The 18,589-nt window shown below is 38.0% G+C and overlaps 1 protein-coding gene across 2 annotated transcripts; it reads left to right on the top strand.

Annotated features, from left to right (window-relative positions):
- The first annotated feature begins 6,796 nt into the window (after positions 1-6,796).
- Positions 6,797-18,589, top strand: LOC109042350 (cathepsin B-like cysteine proteinase 3). Of its 2 annotated transcripts, XM_072304971.1 has the most exons (7): positions 6,797-6,951; positions 9,767-9,889; positions 11,621-11,896; positions 12,916-13,107; positions 14,718-14,901; positions 16,448-16,564; positions 17,637-18,589. In XM_072304971.1, the coding sequence occupies exons 1-7, from the start codon at positions 6,919-6,921 to the stop codon at positions 17,852-17,854; spliced, it is 1,143 nt and encodes a 380-aa protein (XP_072161072.1). In that variant the 5' UTR covers positions 6,797-6,918; the 3' UTR covers positions 17,855-18,589. The 2 variants fall into 2 exon arrangements, with proteins under 2 accessions (XP_072161072.1, XP_072161073.1); XM_072304972.1 differs by lacking the exon at positions 9,767-9,889 and having other exon boundaries at positions 6,806-6,951.

Below are 18,589 nucleotides of genomic sequence, written 5' to 3'. Positions count from 1 at the left end.
TTTCTTGTTTGTTTCCTGTTACATCTCCTCATATTCAGACGCATTTCTGCTAAACGGACCCAGAGGCAGTGGGGCAAGAAAGGGTGTGCTCGTTAGTCGAGAGCCGTGAGAATGAATGGGAACTATAAAGCGCCAGTGACGTCAGCGGCGACGAAGCAGCTGTCGAGCCCACTCATCCGCTTGATCCGCTGCAGCGCCGCGGGCAAGGGTGACTAGCGCGACACGCGCATTGGTACCTACAAACCTAACAGGGATACTTCACGCATTGCGCAATGCGTGAAGTATACCTGTTAGGTTTGTAGGTGTCAGTGCGCGTGTCGCGGTGGCAGCACGCTTCGCGCCGCTCCGCTCTGTGTTCGGCTCTAATATTTAAACGCTACTTGGGTTGTGCTTGAGACTTGAATGTACTCTGAATTTCCACTTTTCATCGGTAGAGTTTTACCTTTCAACCATATATTAAGAAATGTCTTAATCAGTACGATTAGAATATAAAATTTTCGACCGTAACAAAACAGAAATATTTAAGAAAAGCCGTTATTATAGCTGAAAACTTACAATTAAATTTCCACGACCGCCTTGCCTGTGTACACATTATTGGTAGGCTGCATTCGTCATCACCCTATTTGCCTATGCAAGCTTTACTTCGACCATGATATATTTTCCATTTCATTTAAAGTACGATTCAGTCGCATAAACTTGACACATCCCATCAATTATGCCCAGGAAATCATCTGAAGATTCCATCCCTCAATTGAACTATTTCTACCGAACGGAACTACAGACAGGTGGAAAAGAAGGGGTGTGCTCGTTCGTCGAGGACCGTAAGAATGAATGGGAATTACAAAGCGCCAGTGACGTCAGCGGCGACGAAGCAGTTGTCGAGCCCACTCGTCGTCCGCTTTCACTCATGAGCCCTGTCCACAACGCTCTTTTGCCGTGCCCACGGCTCATGAGTGCTGCATTCTTGGCGCTTAGTTCCGTTTGGTAGAATGTAAAATCCCGCTTTTCAATTTTTCCAAAGAGCATCAGCCCACTTTTAAATTGTTTCATATCCAGCTTTCTGGCACACGCCCCATCTTTCCAACTCGTCTCTACTTCCGTATAGCAAAAATACGTCCAATTACCCCGTCAAGTCAAACCAATCTCCTCTCTAAAGCTCGGCAGAGTCTAGAAGTTATTCTAGATAGGATGTTTCCGGTTACTGAGTCAAAGGAGGGTATCAAGATATAACGATGGTGTGAGTCCCAAATCCATGGTGGCATAAAACGTAAGAAAGAAATAAATGAAAGATTGGAAATTTTAGTGAAATATTACATGAAATTTCACGAGGCTGTGGATTTTCCATGTTTTTCAGGGGCCAGAGTATGCAACTCGCACTCAAACGCACAAAAAGAGATGAAAGTCACAATTTTTAAATTTTGCGAAACATGAAAAGGAACCGGTATTTTTCTTTATCTTTCATAAACCGAAATTTGAAGATTTTATTATAAAATTTTGCCACCCTGCTCAAATCCCGTATCTCGATCATTGACGTTGAAAACGTCCTGCCATATTTTAATTTTCCGAAGAAAGCGTGACCATAGGTTTTGCGAAAAATTTTGTTTGATTTTTCATTGTTCTTTCGACAAAATTTTCAGGAAAATCCACAACTTACGAATTTCCACATGGTGTTCGTTTCACTCAAACACGACAGAATGAACAAGTGGACAGGATCAGAAATCAAAAGTTGCAATGTATCGACGAGGAAACTCTCAAACCATCTTCCGGTTTGCGGCATTTTAAAATTTCCTCTCTTTGTTTTATTTTTTAAAAAGAGAAACGATATCAGTTCTGGACATTTTCCCAGCATCGGCTTCGCAAATCGGGAAGAATCACTAAATTTCTTGAGAGTAGACGTCGACTACCGCCGTTCAAAGCAAAAACGCCGTATGAGCCTTCAGCCGTTGCCAAATTTCCTTCGATAAAACACGAATTTCCTAGTAAACTTATGAATGTTTTCCTTCCCATTTTTGAGGTAATTTTGTTTGCAATTTCACCTAATGTTCCTTAAAATTCTAAGGGAAAAATTAATAACTTTCCTGAAAAGTAAACATTTTATAGTAGGAAATTTGGCAACTCTCGAATGTTTATACGGCGTTCGTCCTTAGCCCGGCAGAGTAGTTCTCCATCTAAAAAAGTTTGACAGGAAGTAGATGCGGTTGAAAAGAGAGATACTTAGTTTGGGAATTTCACCATCAATATGTTATCAATTCAAAATTAAACGCACAACATGACGGACATTGAACATTTTCAATTTGCACTAATGCGATTGAGAAATTATAGTTCTCCGTTTATTCGCTTCAAATCTCTCCTCCCCAAATAAACAAAAGTCCACCAGAATAAAATAGACCCTGTACTTATTTCAGGACGATTCAATCATTTCCTCTTTGTCATCTATATTTTTTGACCAGTTTAAAAGTACCATGTATAAACAGGGAGAAAAGAGGTCAAGAGACAAAAGTCAAATTATCTGTTGGCAGCTTCTTTCCAATCACAAATTTTACTTACATTTAACTACGGTTTATCCCGTAAGCAAAAAGTTAAAATCCTTGAACTTGAATGAGAGCGAACGTTAATCTCTCTCTCTAATGCGTTAATTTTAAATATTCTTTAGTAAAAAAAAAGTATTTTGCATAAAATTTCAATGAGAAAAAATGTCTTGTAACACTATTAGATCTTCTTGTCTGATGGTCCATTGAGATAGATGACGAGAGAAAGCTGTAGGCGGAAGCCGTTAAGGTAATTCGATGGACGCCATATTTTGTGCTAGAACGGCATGCGATATATCGCATCAATTGGTTCTATTTTTTTAAGATACTCGTCATTTTCCTCCAATTTTGAGATCGCAATTCTGTTGTCAGGGGACTAAAGCACTCACTTACCAATTTTAACAAGGAAATTCAACGTAATAAAGGCGTGGTTTTTTTAGAGAGAAAATATCGCATTAGAGTGCAGTTTCAATAATCAGCATCGAATGCTATGTTCTCTCTCTCTAAAAAAACCACGCCTTTGTTACGTTGAATTTCTTTGTTAAAATTGGTAAGTGATTGCTTTAGTCTCCCGACAATAGATTTGCGATCTCAAAATTGGTGAAAAATGACGAGTAGCTGAAAAAATGGAACCAATTGATGCGATATATCGCATACCGTTCTGACACAAAATATGACGTCCGAGTAGAATCAAATAAGTTTTGCTCTTGGAGCCATCGTTTTTTAAAAAAGTGACTTTAGTTATTTTAAGACTTCAGCATGTTTTCTGAAGTCCTCATACTCTATGAAAGTCGATTTTAATAGTGGTCAATCTTCGTTTTCAACAGAAAATTTTTTTTGGCCTCTTTTATCACTGGAAGTTAAATTTTTTGTCCGTACCGTAGACCAACTAAACAGGCTTGTTTTACTATCAATACGTGCGATAATAATACCGTTTTAAGTTGTTTTGCACTCATTGAGCTATATTCTTGTAGAAGAATAAAACAAAATACCCTTCAAAGTTTTTACTTTCAAAATTTAGCCCCCAAATTGCTCTAAAGTCCGATTTTTAGAATTTTGCGCCATCATTTTTCTCCTAAGAAAGCTAGGAAATGTAATTAAACGCTTAATTTTAATTAATTTCTTTAGAACTAACTTAGAAGATGTGGTAGACAACTTTTTTAAAGAATTTCTACAGGTATGCTCTTCTTAAAGCTACAAATTGTACAATTTTTTACTGGTCTACGGTACGGACAAACGGGCTACGGTAAGGACGAAGAGGCATTCGTAAATATTACTGTATGCAAGGGCCGAATTATAAAGAACTGAAATTCATTGGGGAATAAACTGCTAAGTTATAGCATAGCTTATAAGTGCCACTTTCATAAATTATTACAGGCAATAAAGGTAAAAAGAGTAAGTAAATCAGTTCTTCAAAAATAATGAACTGCTTTTATTTTAAAGTAAACGCATTAAATAATTAGGGACAATTCTTAGAAGCTGAGTTCTTAAAACAAGCTTGACAACGTTAGAACGTTTTGGGTGCACTTTTACAAAAAAAGAAAGAAAACAAAAAGGTAACTTTATCGAAAATGTGGTCACAAATCACCTTAAATAAATATTTAAAAGACGATAAGAAAAAAATACGTTAGATATTAACGAGTAAATATTAAACGAATAAATTGCCATGAACTTCAGACGAAAAAGAGGACTCAAAGTTCTAAAAGAAAAAATAAAAAAAAATAAAAAGATGGTGATCCTTATGCAATCATCGGAAAAAAAGCCTCCTTCTTCTAAGTCGCGTCATACTAAAAAAAAATACGTCTCTCCCCTTTTTTTTTTAATTCAAAAATTTGGTGATAGATAAAATAAAGTAAAGTGGGATGATCTATCAAACAGCGCACCGATTTTTGGATGACTTTCGCATTTTGTCCGTACTTACCGTAGACCCGGCCGCATCGCGCGTCAGCTACGGGCTACGGTACCGGACGGCTACGGGCTACGGTACGGACGGCTACGGTGCGGACAAATCGTGTGATTATTGGCAACGGTGCTCGGGCATATTCACGCATGTGGTTGAAATTCTGGATTTGAGGTTAAGATATCAGAGCGTATCAAAAAATACCAAAATTTGAGAGTTTGAAGTGATTTATGCATTAAACAGGTAGGTATACGGTAAGGACATCCTAGATGGTCGTTAAACCTAGAAACTCATAAAAAACGGTCAAAATTTACTGTTTCATTGCGGGTTTTTTTCCTCTCATCGACATCAGCGTATTATAGTCACGATAACGCAAAAAAAGTAAACAAAGTTCATAAGTGCTGCACTCTAAAGGACGAAATGATGCTGAAAAAAGGGGGCTACGGTACAGGACGCGAATTCCGCAGACAAGGTTGCTTGACGCAAAGACGGTCAATATTTTCACTTATTTGGATGAATATAACTGAAAATAATAAGTTAGGTACAAGTTGAGTGTGAATTTACCGCAAAAGTTGAAGTGTTTAGATGCAAGATGATGGTTATGAAGCGTTAAAGTTGCGCACTTGAGTCGCAGACAGGCTACGGTACAGGACATTTCAGCTGTTTAGGGCCAAAATTCTGATATTAAATGGCAAAAACTGCCTAAAGCGATGTTGGGACCTGATTAAGCGTAAAATTTTGAACAAATTTAAAAAAAAAAAAGGTCAGATTTTTCCATTTTGAAGGGCTAAAAAGTCGGGAGACATGGTAGAGCAAAACTTATTTGATTCTACTCGTCCATCCAATCACCTTAAGTAGTCTACGAAGGCCAGTCCTAGCTGTGGATGTAATAATACAAGATAATGCGAATATTCCACCTCGGAGGTAACCCTTGGCGGTATCTGCCGAAATTGAAGGCGGTATTGGAGATGGTGGGAACGCTCCATTCTCCAGTGAACAAACAGTTTGCGGTATTGCGGTCTAAATTGCGGATTGATTACGAGATACAACATTCAAACACGGTGGTAACACCAGGTGGTATCCACCTATATTGCAGGCAGTATAGGAATGGCGTAAACACTTTGCTTTCTAGTGAACATTCGGCCGGCTCCATAACCGAGTGCCTCAATTTCAATGTTATAAAATTTTCCACATGTTACACATTACTCAGAAAGAAAATACAGGAACGACATTTTTTGTAAACGCATTGAGAAAACCTAGTGAGAATTTCAAGCAGCAGCACTAATTTGTCCCCTCATTAAAAAATAAAGTATGTGCGACGACTGAATGTAGACTTTTCAACGTTTATAGTCTATTTTCCACCTTGTCTCGTGGTATTTTATTTTATTTTTCTCGAATGTAAAAGATGGGCATCATTAGATACATGTTTTCGGTCCCGGCTGGTCACAATCGTGAGTTATCCCTTTTGACAAGACGGTATGAAAAATCGTCGTTCCTCTGGCGTAAGGGCGTATATTGATTTCCGCATGGGCCCCAAAAAGCATTGATTTACATGTAAAACAGGGCTCACGCCGCACGTTGGATCGAGTCAAAAGGAGAGGTCGGACAAAACTTGGAAACTTTAAACGCTTATAACTCCGTTCACTGCTACAAGTTAAAACGCCTTAAATGAATTGAATAGGCACATCGAGCTCTTTAGAGGTCGAATAGTGGTATCATGCCCCACAACACATCTTATCATAAGATTTTGCACCATAAACCGTGTAGAATTTTCGGATGAACTTTTGGCCATTTAAAAAAAAGGTTTTAACTTCGGTGTATTAATTTTAATGTTTTTCTTTAAGTTAGCCGTATCAGATTACGAGTAAAATTTGTGTTAAAGTTCACGGAGGAAAAACTTTAGCCTTCAAAGAGGTAGGTACTTTTTTTTCGATTGTTTTTTTTTCCTCAACGAGGGGACGTGTTCTTCGCACGCTGAGTGACACCGCATTGGAAAACTTGTGAAAAGGTCATTAGAGAAGGATCATTTCCATACAACAAAGCCAAAAACGTTATTTTCTGCTGATATCAGGTTAATAATCGCAACACATATTTGCGCATCCTCAAGTAGAAGGAGGAACCTGCGCGCAGACAATTCTTTTCGAAAAGACTGCGCAAAGACCCTGGCGATTCATCTCTTATGACACATCGATTTGGTCATTCGTCTTGTGATGATTCTGCGTGGGCGAGGAGAATGTTTTGCTTCCCTTTTATTTACTCAATTTCATTCTTCCAGGAAGTGGGGCATCTATCATAAGTCACTCCTCTCAGTCAGAGCGCACTTCACTTTTTTTCTGAATATTAAATATGGAAGCACTTAAGATACGGAAGAACTTCCGTGACACATGAAGTGAATCTTGTTCTGATGCTTTGAATATAAACGGTCTGCAGGAATTGCAGTTGAATTAAATCCTATTTAATGAAGCAAAGCTGTAACAGTGTGAATAGTCAATGATGAAACTTCGTACTGATCGAGCGACAATGGTAAGTAATTATCTGTTGGGTAGTATTATCTTTTCATGGGCTTTCGCTTCATCTTCTTTTACAGATTTGAATTTTTGAAACCTTCGGTAAATGGAGGAGGTATACTTACGTGATATTTTGGAAACAAATAAGATACGGACAATTCTAAAAAAGAGAAATATCTCAAAGAAAACACCTTGCCAAAAAAAAAAACGAAGTGGCTATTCGTCGGTACGGTACCGACGGATAAATGGCTATTCGTCGGTACCGTACCGATGAATAAATAGCTATTCGTCGGTACCGTACTTTGATTTAAGTACGTAAATTATATTAAAGATATGATTTCTTAATAATATTTTGGTGGAAGTTAAGAGCTAAAAATTGGGTGAAAGATGAAAAAAAAACCCAACACGAGTTGTAAAGAAATATTCTCCAAATTTAATTTATGTATTTAATACTCTCACATAATACTGAAATGTACTACTCTGTCAAATAAATAATCATATTACTGAAAAGTACTTCACTGTCAAATGAATCATCATAATACTGAAATGTGCTACTCTGTGAAAAGAATCATCAAGAACGCTTCTTTTTTCGGGTGGTGGGGCCTTTAGTTTCATTTGCAGGTGTTTTCTTTCGTTTTCGTTTTTCGGGGGGATTTTCCACAGATTGTCGGTCGGCAACGGTGCGATTAAAGGAACAAAGTTGTCTTGCTGGCAGTTTAGGTCGCCCTCGTGAAATGACTTTACTCTTAAATTTTAGCTTCGTGAAGCTCTCTGCACTGACATTTTCGTCAGATGGAGCAGCAACAGAAACCGAAGATTCGCTAGTGGTGGAATATCTCTCTGCACTATGATCGTTGTTAGTTGGGGCAGCAACAGAAACCGAAGATTCGCTGGTGGTGGAATAGCTCTCTGCACTATGATCGTTGTTAGTTGGGGCAGCGACAGATACTGAAGATTCGCAAGCCGTGGAGCAGCTACCATGAACTGACAATAGTTGTACATTTGTAGCACTTAGTATCTCCGTGTAATTACAACAGAGCACCATAGAATGGCGTTTGCTTGTCCATTCGGACCAAGGCTTGACAACACATTTTTATTACTTAATGTCGCCGATGCGGTACCGACGAATAGCCATTTATTCATCGGTACGGTACCGACGAATAGCCATTTATTCATCGGTACGGTACCGACGAATAGCCATTTATCCGTCGGTACCGTACCGACGAATAGCCTCATCCAAAAAAAAAAAACACAACAAATCCATCAACCATTTGCCATTTTCCGTCACAATCCTGTAAAATTTTCATTAGCCAAATTCAAAGCAGTTTTTACTCTTCTCCCGGATTTTTTTATTATCTAGAATGCGGTGCTTCCCTCCTTCATTTACCAGGAGCTTCACTTACTACACCAAAACAATACACATTACGAGATGTAAATCTGCAAGTATGCGACTTGATATCAATGTTCGGAAAATCTATAATTTGTGTCGCTACACTAAATTGAAGGATATAATGAAGCCACTATCTACAAAAAGATGACCGGTTGAATGGGAATAATTATATTTGTTCGTCAGATTTCTAAAGGGAATCTGGTAAAAATTAGGCATATTATTCTCATAAATAATGAACATTTTTAGAGGGAAGAACGTGGTCTCGTGGTCGTGGAAATGGTCTCGAACACGAAGAATTTAAAATGAAACACCACCGCCTCCTGTGTAATAATGGAACGTAACGGTGAAAGGCGGCCGTTTGATAAAGGCTGTGGGATGGATTACCTAGTATTCATAAATATTACAATCAAAGCAGCAGCGTTCTAAAGTTGATTTCTCAAGATAGTGTTCCAATTAGTAAAGTAAATAAACACTCAGTGAGACACTTCATGTAAAAGCACTCTCTCTTCTTGTCTAAAGAATTATCTAAGCATTGTCCTCCATAGTTTTGCTTGATGAAAACTCATAAACAAGTAATCAACAATAAACATCAGGTGACTAACAATTTGCTCTGCAAGTTATGCAAATCACCAATCTAAAATCGTTATGAGGTTCAGAGAACCGGATCAATGGGACTAAAATAACAAAAGGACACAAATCATTGCTATGGAATTAAAACATTGGCGGATCTATGAGGGGGCGGAGGGGGTGTAAGTCCTTCCCGTTCGTCTGAAAAAAAGGAAAAAGAAGGAAGGAAGGAAGGAATGAACGGAGGAAAGGAGAAGGAAAGACGATTATATTTGGTAAATTTTCATGAAGGAATTGGCTGAAATTGCATATTGGGTGCTTTAAAATTTCAACAATTTTCCAAAGGAAGCTCCTCTGATCCCTCTTCCACCGCGCTTGAAATGTCTGGACCCGCGTCTGTGATAAAAAATAAAAAAAATTCATGACAAAATGGATGTTCGATGATATACCATGTTGATATCTTTATTTTGAATTTGACTTCTCCAACATTAATTTTGGAAAAAGTTATTTTTATAATTTTTATGGATCCTAAGAATTCCGCTTTTTTCCACGTTGGAAATAGTAAATAAATGAGACAATTTGTGAAATTTATGGGGAGATCCATGCCCAGATGAAATTTCCTTCTAACAGGAGAACTTGAAAGTTTTACCCTGTCTTAAACGCATTTTCTCTTTTTCGAGATGGCTTGTGCGTTTAACCATCTCCGTTCTTCGTCATTACAAAATAAGTCAAACGAACTACGTAGTAAACTTTTCTCAATAATTTAATTAATACTCTAGAATTTGAAAGCCAAATTTTGCCCAAATCTCAAAAGGCAATCGTAAATAATATATTTTATGGATACTGAAGAGTCCATTTTCCCAATTGTGTTAAGGAATTTCCTCTGGCTGGCTTGAAAATGTTACCTGTCATTGTCTTGTGCCTTGTCACATTGATGCACCAATGTCTGGGCACGGATAGTATTGATAAGCTTCTGAAGAAACATCCAACTTGGTCGGTGAGTACCTCAATTTATTTTCTAGCCAATATTGGAACGGATTTACACCTAACTCCAAATGAAGTGGGTTGAATTAAAATCTCACAACTCCACCTGCTCAATCATAACAACCTCATACATATATATGTTCTGCTCAATACTACATCTTTTATTAACAATATAGTTGTGAGCATATAGACTTTAAATTTAAGAAATTCTGCGATGCTGTCTTCAGTACAGTGAAAAATGTATGTCAGATTGTCGACGCTCTTTGCCTGACGAAGACTGACGACCAAAATGCTCAGCTGTTGATTAAGCAAACTTAACATCATTTGCAAAGCCCCGTCGAGAAAAATGTTAAGGCGCGTTCAGACGGAACGCAGAATTCAGGAAGAATTATGTACCTTTACTCAAGAAGCTGCTCGTCAAATATATTTAGGCCGGCAAAAGATATTTCCAAACTTAACTTCTCCCTTTGCCAATCATATTCCTCAGATTGTCAGTGCGAGATCTCTAAAATGTATTGTTTCTATTTTTTATAGCCGCCATGAATAGTGCAGTTTAGTATGGCACTTTCGAAGCATTTTTGTGCTGAATACATAATTTAGTTTAACGGTTAAACCAGATTATATATTCAATTTTGAATTCGCCTTTTTTTACACTGTAGCCCCTATTCTCACGGGCAATTACGTTTAATGTATGGAACAGGCTTATTATAATAAGGAAAATACAACGTTATAACCAAATTCAACGATGAAATAAAAGAAAAATACACTAAAAAGTGAGTATAATAAAGCTAAATGATAATCTGCGGGACCGAAATTTTTTAGTTCTTTAACCGTACTTAAATTTACCTGGGACGAGTCTCGACTGCATTCAAGTCCGGCTCATAGTAGATTGAGTGAATTAGAGAGGTCGAACATGAAATCTTTGACTAAAACTGCAAGTTTTGATGGTTAAATCGTCAAATTTTAAAGTTTAAGGGGTACCTCTAAAAAACTTTTTCGAGGAAACCAATGGAACCACTTTTAAAACCTCAAAGTTTTGTATGAACGGAAGTATGAGCTTTTAAAGTTTCCAAATTTCGCCCGACCTCTCCGATTGACTCGATCCACTGTGCGGCTTAGCGCTTCTGATCTGTAGGTAGTGCGGTTTGGATCCGTCGAAGGATGTTGCACCTCCGTGTGAAAGAGCCAACAAAATTCGGGCTCAGGTCATCTGGTAGTCTTCTTGGATTTTTTTAATGTACATAATTTTCTTGTGTTTTGAGGTGATTCGATGGACGCCATATTTTTTGCAAAAACGGCATGCGATATATCGCATCAATTGGTTCCATTTTTTCAGCTACTCGTCATTTTTCTCAAATTTTGAGATCGTAATTCTATTGTCAGGAGACCAAAAAATCCACTTACCAATTTTGACAAACAAATTCAACGTATTACAGGCGTGGTTTTTTTAGAGAAAAATTATCGCATTCAATACTGTTATCGAAACTGCACTCGAATGCGATATTTTTCCTCTGAAAAGACCACGCCTTTATTACGTTGAATTTGTTTGTCAAAATTGGTAAGTGGATTCTTTAGTCTCCTGGCAACAGAATAGCAATCTCAAAATTCGAGAAAAATGATTAGGTAATAAAAAAATAGAGCCAATCGATGCGATATACCGCACGTCGTTCTGACACAAAATATGGCGTCCATCGAAGCACCTTAAAAAGTCTCAATCAGCATTGTATTGGAAATTCAATTTCAGTTTGAAGTGCAAAGTGTGGAGGCAGTCATCAAGAACGCTTTGCATAAACACAAGTTGAGTGGAAACAACTTCGAGTTAACGGAAACAATGTTGCGAGAGAAAATGAGGAGGAGTCTGGCTCCCGGAGCTACCCATATCGTGAGGAAAGTCGGTGACCCCAAATGGGAGTCCAACCCGGAGAATGTTCCCCACTTCTTCGACGCAAGAGAACACTGGAAGGACTGCGCCTCCCTGATGAACCAGATTGAAGATCAAGGCGCTTGTCGCACGGATGGGGTACGTCTTATACCTATATTGAGAAATCAAAGTGCTCCTGTATTGCCTCCCTTTACCATGAGAGGTGACACATTCGATATCGGTATACCGTTTGTGCACTGGAAAAAAGTGCCTTGGATCCAAAGTCCAGATTCTTATAAAAGTCAGTGGCGTGGCGTGCTTTGCGATGTATCGATTGTTATGTCATTTAAACCAATGGAAAAGGATTGATAAATAGGGTGTTCGCAGCGAACACCTTAATAATCGATTCTTTGCCATAGGTTTAAATTGCATAACAATCGATATATCGCAATTCACGCCACGCCACTGATAAAAGTTGACGGAAAAAATGCCTGTGATTCAATCGGATTTTGATCTGAATCGTGAGCCAAACCTCTTACTTAATTTAAGAGGATTCCCTTTAATTCAAGCAAAGATTCTCACTACTTAAGAAATAATTTACTTCCTTAGGTTTCAATTGTAGGGGCCGTCCATAAATTACGTCATCCAAGTAGGAGAGGGGGGGGGGGTCAAGCCAAGGATGACGTAAGCTTTTCTGAAGGCAAAAATGCTGAAAATCTTCAGTGGCATGGCCTGCTTTGCAATATACGAGTAAATCGGTTGATCTGTCATTTCAACGTATGGAATAGGATCGATGAACAGGATGCTCGCAGCGAAACCTTAAAAATCGATTATTTACCATGGCTACAAATGGGGCAATATCGATAATGGATCATTTACGCCATGCCACTGAAAATCTTGCCTAATTTTCATCGATTTTCTGCGTTCTCCCGTTAAAAACGAGGGGCTTACGCTACGGATGACGTAATTTCAAGGGGAGGGCCGTCTAGCAATAGATGACAGTCGGATACGGTGAGGGAGTCCCAAAATTGAAAAATGGGTCATGTAATTTATGGACGGCCCCTTCACAGTTTTTGAGGAGATAAGTGGTTTGAGTTCATAAATAAATCACTATTTATAGTTTTGAAATAATTTCTTTTGGTGATCTTTTAATGTACACGTTTTTCATTGTATTCCAGCCTGGTGTCGTCTCTTCTCTCATGGCCGATCGCTACTGCATATTTACAAATGGTACTTTTAAGGAGAAGCTGTCCCAAGAGATGCTCATGAGATGTGCCGAGGCCTGCACCCACGATTCCTTCCAACTTTACTCATGGGAGTATGCAACGGAAGAAGGAATTCCTACCGGTGGAGCGTATGGGTCGGGCAAGGTGTGCTTTTACGAGAAATTATCGGTGGAATTCACGAAGCTGAGTGAAATGGTGGTGACTTCACGACGCTTCTGACAAAATCGGGGAAATTTAAATGATAGTTGGGGGGTGTACTAGGGCGAGTCAAAATACATCGACTTTCGAATGTCAAAATCGCATTAGGGGAAAAGTTGCGCCTAGGTATCAAACTAGAGTGTGCCAAAGCATTCCTGGAAGATAAAATTTTTACAGGTGCTTCTTTTACAATTTGTGTGAAAAAATCACATATTTCATGCTGGTTTTTGCAATTTCATCACACATTTTAAGCTGTTTTTTGAAATCGCATAAACAACTTGAAATATGTGATTTTTTGACACACATTGCAAAAGAAAGCACCTGTAAAAATTATCTTTTCGAAAAATGCTTTGGAACACTTTAGTTCGATACCTAGGCGCAAATTTACTCATCGATACAATTTTGAAATTCGAAAGTTGATGTTTTTTGACTCGCCCTAGAGGGTACGCCTTCTGACTGCTTCACAGTCCAAACCCCCAAGGCTCTTCGCGCCTCAGCTTTTATGCGTCACGCATTACATGATTTTATATTGTAGAGTATGATATTGAGGAGATGCGACTTGGTGGAGGAGCTCTGACAGTATCACTATCAGAGCTGCTGTGCTAAGAAGGACGTCGTACGAACACTAGAGAGTTCCAAATTTCCTTCAATAAAATGTTTATTTTTGAGAAAAGATATGAATATTTTTCTTTGAAATTTTCAGAAACTTCAGGTGAAATTGCGAACAAAATTATCTGGAAAATTGGAGGGAAAATATTCATAAAGTTCAGGAAATTCGTGTTTTATCAAAGGAAATTTGGCAACGCTTGAAGGCTCGTACAGCGTTCTTCCTTAGCACGGTAGAGTGGCGGTTGGGTGTTGCAGATCGCACAGAAGCGCTGGAAGAGCGACATGCTGTTAGTTAGAGTACGATATTCCGGCGCGGCGTTATTCTAGGATACATTGTTAACAAAGTAAAAAAAAAAAATAACAGATTTGACCATATTTACAGCTGCTTTTGGTGCCAACCAAGAAATACGGTTGAGTTGGACATTTCTCTGAAGTTAACGTGAACATTGACGGACTTCATCAGCAAGTAAAGAGCGTGCGCTTTCTGACCGCTTCAAGTGTTTTGCGGTTACTTGTAACTCTTATGATTTCATATTTTAAAGTGAAATATAGTTACATAAAAAAATCAACTCTGAATATCGTTAAAACTATCTTTCATTTTCAGTGAAATTTAAAAAATTGGATGAAATTGATTCTTTTTAAAAATGTTATCGAGGATACACAAGTCGCAAATAACTGTGAATTTTATACATACATATTTTTTTTATTTATAATTGTTTTTAATCATTTATGTAAAATTCTCTTATTTCAGGGGTGCATTCTTTCATTTTTAGTGAAATTTAAAAACATTTATAAAAACTGATTATTTTTCAAAACGTAAGAGGGAATCAACCGTGGATATCCAAATCGAGGATACATGCATAAGTTGGAAATAACTATGAATTTTATATATTTTTTTTATTTATTATTTTTTTTTAAATGATTCATGTAAAATGCTCTTATTTCAGGGGTGCATGCCTTACAGGTACCCTGCATGCGATCATAAAAGTTTGTATGATGTTTACGCTGAAGGAAGAATCGGCAAAGCGAAACTAGAAGAATGCAAGGGGCAGTTTATATTCGACGACGATTGTCCTACAAAGTGCACGAACAAGAACTACAAAACATCCATTGACAAGGATCGAGTGAAATGTGAGTTAAAATTAAATTTGTACAATAATGGGTCGTTGAACCTTGTGTTTTTTGTATTTCATTCTGAAATTACCAGGTGAGTAGATTACGTTGTAATTCATTGCGTATTTTGGGAGCCAAAATCCCTCACAATGTTGCTTTCAAAAAGTCTAAATACTCGGAGGAATTTCAAACCCGCCAGGATAGCGGGAAAATAATGACAGTGAGGTATACCGCGGCGGTCAAATCGCTATCTCTTCTCATTTCCCACTGATGTTTGCTAAACACTTATTTTAATGTGGATTCAGTGCCTGTTTACAAAAATTCACATATAGGAGATCCAATCCTTTGATTCTAAGGATATGGTATCAACTTTCGTACTTATTAGTTCATGTCCGAAGATTGGAAAGACAAATCGACGGTTTAGGTCGGCAATCACATAACTCGGTTTGCGTCGTTGCAGACTTCCTGTCTTACAATTTTTTTAAGCGTAAAACTACTCAACGGCAATTCTTTAAAACTGCCGTGATTTTTCTTCCTTGTGCGAGGAAAATTCTGCAAAATCTTGAAGGAATGATTTCAATTTGTTCTCCTTTAAATAATAACATAGAGGCTGAGATTTTCAGACACCGGAAACGAGTTATGTGATTGCGGATACTCACGCGCGCCGTCGATAATTACCCTTTAATTGTGGTAAAAACCAAGCAGAGACCATCAAAAGAAATGACGCGAGGTCCTGGTTTACGGCAATTTTGGCGTCGCGCAAGCCACAGAGGAAAACGCAGTCGAGTCGCTAGTCATCTTCACAGTGTGATATTCGCCTTAACCTAGCTGGCTACAATATGCCTTTACCCGCAGTCGAATAGTTATCACAAACGGTTCTCACATCGCGTTTGGTGCAATGCGAGAAGTATTCATGCAGTCTTGTAGGCGCTAGTATGCGTCACGCCGACCGGACTGTTTGGCGCAATGCGAGAAGTATTCCTGCAGTCTTGCAGGCGCTGATATGCTTACCGCGTGAACGAGATATATGCGATTGCGGACTTGCGCCGTCGACATCATTCGGTTCAGAGCTAAACCGGGGTGTTTTAAATTGCGGAAAAATTGCGCGTTTTGAACTGCGTAATTGTCCGCCTCTTAGTTACTTTTCTGTGATTTAATGTACGCATCGTGTCCTGCGCATAATTTACCAGCAGAAACATATATTCACAAGTTGAAATTTGTTCATGGTTTAAGGGTTTAAGGTGTGATTTCCTAGATCTTCTCTTCTTACGCTAGGATAAGACTCAAGGTTCAGGCAGACCTTACTTTTTCCTCGTCGGAATTCCTGACTTAATAAACTACCTCACAAGATATACGGATGCTGGGTTTTCTGTGGGCACTTTCCTTTGTCGTGGATTCGACAATTATCTTTTCGCTCTGACTGAAATTTGTGTCAGGCCATTTCGATGAATTCATATGCCTGTTACGACTGAAACTCTTATGTTGTCTGATGGTTTCACATTCAATATCTTTACTTTGTTTTCGACATTGCATGCCTTGCTTTTGTTTTTTTCTGTTTTTCCAGTCACAGCATTTTACTTCCTGTCAATGGATGAATTTTACATAAGGAATGAAATCATGACTTACGGTCCAGTTAGTGCAAGCGTAGGGTTATTCAGTGATTTCCTTGAAAAACCAGATGGTACGTATTATACATTGTCTTGAAGTAATTTACATCATGTTAATTTACACCGAGAAAAATTTTAAATTTACCAACAAGTTGTAAAGGTTGTTGCATTATTCTAATCAGTGAATCTCCGTTGAATCTTTTCCCTGAAAAAAAAATCAAGTTTTAAGACGCATATAACTAAACACTACGATTCTCAAATTTGTAACTTGCCTACTGGTCCATTTTATTTTTTTCACCTAGAATTGCAATATTTCACATTATTTATTCAATCAATGCCAATCATAACTCGGATTATTAAACGAAATAAAAATTATTTGCATCGCAAAGAAAAATTGCATAATATTTTAGTTACGTTGCGATGACTTTAAATAAGAAAAGCCTCTTTAGTTTGTGACAGGAAACTCACGCTGCAGTAGATTTTGGAAATAATTGGACGTATTTCTATCAAACAAAACTATGTGCATTGTGACGTGAGCCCTGTAATGCACATATTCTTATGGGTATCAGGGCTCATCAGTCTTAATGCGCATAGTTCCGTTTGACAGAAATACGTCCAAATACCTATCGACGGCGAAACTCCTCTGCGAAGTATTTCGGTTTTCGACCGCAGACCTCCTGTCATACTTTACCTACTTATTAAAATAATGAATTATTACTCAACGTCAATCCTTAAAAATTTCCATGAAATTACCCCTCTGTGCAAAACTAATTCTAAGAAGAAAGAAATAAAGAAAGGATGTTGATTTTTCTCCTTCAAAAAAATAAAATAGTAGCTGAGATTTTTAAACGCCCCAAACGATGTGCGTAGTTTTGAAGTTTCATCGTTGTTATATGTAATCGCAATTATTTACATTTTGTGTTACTTGGATATTGTTCTCCTTTTTTCATGAAATTAAACCGACATCGCGCTATTTTTTCGTTACTCAATAAATACAGACAGTTTGCACGTCGGCATAGAATTGACCACCAAAAGTCAGCGTAAAATAATTTTGCTCAAGTTTGGCTGGTCGCCTACACTTTCCAAAATTTTGCGGCAGAGTTACTTTAAAACCGAGTGTGCTTTATGTTCTTGGTTCTTATACAGGAATTTTCCAAAGCAAAGAAGACAGGATCGGCCTTTCAGATGAAAAATTAATGAAGATCATTGGCTGGGGTAAAGAGAATGGCATCAAATACTGGCTTTGTATGCATACTTGGGATACTTGGGGTGACAAAGTTTTCAAAATGCCACGCGGTGTAAATTATGACCTAATCGAGCTCATCGTACTTGCTGGAGTTTTTGAAGACCTCGACTCTGAGTAGATAGATTTAAGCATCCGCAAGGAGATTTAAAGTGAATTTCCATCCTTCGCAACTTTGATCATTCTGTCGATACATTTAAAAAGATTAAGTTTCATACCATCTACATGTTTTGGTAGATACGAAAAGACGTGCGACGTCTAGTGCTGGTAAAAGTATTTAGATAAGACGCATACAAGACTGAAATACTTTGCGTCCTAAGCTGAAACAAGAGCATCTGAATAGGGATATTAAAGGCATGTGTGTAATTTTGCAGAGTAGATTTAAGCATAGCTCATAGATAGAGCTTTTAACGCCCAAACCAACGCCATCTTGCATAAATTCAATACGTCCAATCAACCATCCACCGTTGCACAGTGGATCAAGTCAATCAGCAAGGTCGGACTTGAAATTTTTAACAAAAACTGCATAATGTTTATGTTTATTTCGTCACATTTTAAATTTTAAGGGGTGTTATTAGAGGAAAATTTCAGGAAGAAACCAATGAAACCACTTTTAAAATCTCAAAATTTTGTATAAATGGTGTTATGAGCTTTTAAAGTTTCCAAATTTCGTCCAACCTCTCCGATTGACTCGATCTACATCGTCGGAGTGAAATCACACAGGCAACGGCTTACTTTCTGACGATATCTTACTTATATTTACAAATGACAGGATTTCAAAGTTACTAAATGTGTAAAAATATGTGCGGTTTTGATTTGTTTGATGAACCGAAATAAACTGGATTTCTTTTCATTA

The sequence above is a fragment of the Bemisia tabaci genome, chromosome 10, assembly GCF_918797505.1.
Source record: "Bemisia tabaci chromosome 10, PGI_BMITA_v3".
NCBI lineage: Eukaryota > Metazoa > Arthropoda > Insecta > Hemiptera > Aleyrodidae > Bemisia > Bemisia tabaci.
Note: the sequence above shows the minus strand (reverse complement) of the source record. Positions and strands in the feature narration are given on the sequence as shown.

Bases quoted from the DNA above. Each gene is read 5' to 3' on its own strand.
- LOC109042350 (XM_072304971.1), top strand. From the start codon at position 6,919: ATGATGAAACTTCGTACTGATCGAGCGACAATG. The intron at 13,108-14,717 runs GTGTGCTTTTAC...CTCTTATTTCAG, and splicing joins GAGCGTATGGGTCGGGCAAG to GGGTGCATGCCTTACAGGTA. The intron at 14,902-16,447 runs GTGAGTTAAAAT...CTGTTTTTCCAG, and splicing joins TGACAAGGATCGAGTGAAAT to TCACAGCATTTTACTTCCTG.